Source organism: Phoenix dactylifera, chromosome 8, assembly GCF_009389715.1.
Source record: "Phoenix dactylifera cultivar Barhee BC4 chromosome 8, palm_55x_up_171113_PBpolish2nd_filt_p, whole genome shotgun sequence".
Lineage (NCBI taxonomy): Eukaryota > Viridiplantae > Streptophyta > Magnoliopsida > Arecales > Arecaceae > Phoenix > Phoenix dactylifera.
The window spans coordinates 30,160,903-30,163,808 of NC_052399.1; the positions used below are offsets into that span (position 1 = coordinate 30,160,903).

The following is a 2,906-nucleotide window of genomic DNA, read 5'->3' on the forward strand; positions in this document are numbered from 1 at the left end:
TTTTTTCTTTGATCGAAAGTCTTCTGATTTAGAATTGAAAGAATACTATTTTACTTTGAACTTGTTCTTCTACAAGTTTACTTTGGAGCAAAATCTGATTAAGCTTTCAACCCTCAATCAGAAGCTCTTTTCCTTTTCCCAATTAACCAAAAATCTTTTTGGGACTTGTATTGTGAATGAGAAGCAGCAGTTTACTTTGTTTGCGTATCATCATCATGTGTCGTCGCAGAGACTGTAATAAGCTAAAGAAAGCGTGCATATGTGAGACAAGTCATAGAAAACAATGCTAAACCCAGGTTGCTTTGGTAGAGGACTTGAGGAAATTTTATTTTAATGCTGGCGAAAGAGTTGCACTGAGATCACCAACAGCAAATACTAGAGGAAGAGATTGCTTGATAGCTCAAGGTTTCATGATTCGGATTCGAAGAAAGCAGCTAACGATCCAAGATCAAGACTACCATATGGTTGGATGTGGTCGGTCCCAACCCAATTCTCAAACACTCCTCTGCTAGAGAAGACATTCTCGTCAAAAGATGCAGACAGTTTACCATTGTCACAATCTCTCATGTCCTGTTGGATATTTCCACCGAGGAGTTGGAAGAACTGAGAGTCAGGAAGGGAAGGCTGGGAGAGACCCTCGATGTCGAAACCTGTCCGTAAGTTCAATAGATCATAATCTTGAGGAGCTAACAGAAAAGAATCCGGTGCCAAGTCTTCGATCACCAGCGACTTGAGTCCATTTTTATGAGCATTTTGGTTGCCTCTTTGATTCAAACTCACTTCAGCCTCGCTGCTCTGTGTTGGATTCTCAAATGATGGAGCTTGAACTGATGTTTTGTTCTTGGATTTCCTCTCTTCATCTTGGTTCAAACACACTAGGTTTGTTAACGGAACTGATCTAGCTTGAACCTTCTTCTTCAGGACTGTGTTCCAGTAATTCTTGATTTCAGTGTCTGTTCGGCCCGGTAGCCTCCCAGCTATCAGAGACCACCTGCGAAATTGAAGGGAAAAAGAATTACTAAGAGAAGTGTGGAATCTCAAAAGCATACTAATACCTATTGCCTAAGAGCTTGTGGAGTCTGATGATGAGGTCCTCCTCTTCTAGAGAGATGTTCCCCCTCTTGACATCTGGCCGCAGGTAGTTCAACCATCGAAGCCGGCAGCTCCTTCCGCACCGATTCAGTCCTGAAACATAAAAGAAATGGAAATGAAGATATCGGAACCAAATCATTTCAAGATTCAGATTTGATGAAACAAGTAGTTGAAGTTTTATAAATGGTGGGAATTGTTCCAACTGATGATACAGCGGGCTTCATCACAATAATTAGCCTCTTGAGACATGGAAGTTCAGAAAAGAAGCAACTAGTCCTTTTATTTGCTATAGGGGATGCATGGCAAACTTGATAGCCTTGTAATTAAATACCAAAAGGTAGCCACAGCAAATCCTTGAACTTGCTACTGAAGAGCCTCTAGACCAAGGACTACTATTCCGGGCGTACTCACGGCGTATGTAGTGAGACACCAGCACACAAAAAAAAAAAAAAAAAGGACTGTGTGTGAGAGAGAAAGAGAGAAGGAGTCCTTTGCTATTAAGGATGGGTGGCAGGCACACGGTCTGCTAATTTGCTTGCACCTGCTCTATTGGGAACCTTCCCCCACCTCCCTTCTCCATGAGCTTTGATGTAGTCAGTGAGGATCTTGTCCTCAGTGGCACTCCAAGGCCCTTTGTTCAATCCCTCCTTGGAGTAGCATGCGCTTCTATCCATGCTGCAATAGAGGAGCTGTGTCTGAGCTCAAGGCATCATACTTTGGCAGGCAGCCTATGTTATATGGCCAACTCCCATGCATGTCCACAATAATTTTAGCAGTAAGGGTCCATCAAACATTGGTTCCGATCGAACGGGGTCCTTGCGTGATGACAGTTTGATGGCTATGACAGCATCAAACAGGCCAAATCGAATCAAACTTCTTCATATCTTTCAACATCATCACGCTGGACTGTGATCTGCATTAGGCTATTAACATGAACCACTGATGGAGATCAATTAAGCTCATGAAGGCCAGTTTCACCTGCTCTTCTTACTGGCCCTTCAAAGCTCATGTCATTACCATCACTCCCTTGACCATGCAATCGCATAAAGGTAAGCATGTTGAAGTTTCCAGTTCATGCACCTTATGATGGGCGATGATGCATGGGGAGCATTAGTTCGTGGCAGAGATGTGTGCACCGATCCAAGCCAAGATATTTCCCAGCTCATTAGATGCTAGCCTTAAGCCCAAGTCTGAAGATTTGAAGATGCTGGATTTAAATGGAAGTTGCTCATGGCATTTAGAAGAACACCCATCTGATCATGATCACAAGGGCCATTAGTCATCAGAACAGTACTTGAGTTCCATACTAGTGTTTCGATTCCGCATCGTGATTACTACTCATGATGATATGGCCCGAATACTCTCGATGGACTTGGTTAGGTAAGCACAAGATTACCAGGAAATTCCTCGCCTATTCAGGATTGCTTGGAATAGTAGGATGATCATTTCTAATTGAGTGGTTTAATACTAAGAAACTTATTCTTTCCTCATGGCCTCCTTTAGTTAGGGCTATGGGAGAAATTTGGTATATATGAGATGTGGTGGCTGTTGTCAATAGAGTATGAAAATAGGTAACATAGATTTAGAACGGCGTGTTATTTTCCTGTTAGCATGCACTGGAATGTAAGTTTTAAGTAAAGGAAAAGTCTAAAAGGTACCTAGTATGAGACAATATAGAGGACTAACTTGGTCTGTGCATGGTAATCCTTGTCCACAGGTCATTACCTTTATATTCTCAAGAGGTAATATCTGTTGTCTCTCTCCGTTGATTGGATCTTCATTTATGTCATTAGAATAAGTGATGCGACTACTCA

At 42.2% G+C, this 2,906-nt stretch overlaps 1 protein-coding gene across 1 annotated transcript; it reads right to left on the reverse strand.

The window, feature by feature from the left end:
* Positions 1 to 301: 301 nt before the first annotated feature.
* Positions 302 to 2,087, reverse strand: LOC120111689 (transcription factor WER-like). Its single transcript, XM_039129500.1, has 3 exons — positions 1,634 to 2,087; positions 1,056 to 1,185; positions 302 to 991 (listed from the first exon to the last, which is right to left on the reverse strand). The coding sequence occupies exons 1-3, from the start codon at positions 1,764 to 1,766 to the stop codon at positions 409 to 411; spliced, it is 846 nt and encodes a 281-aa protein (XP_038985428.1). The 5' UTR covers positions 1,767 to 2,087; the 3' UTR covers positions 302 to 408.
* Positions 2,088 to 2,906: the final 819 nt, after the last annotated feature.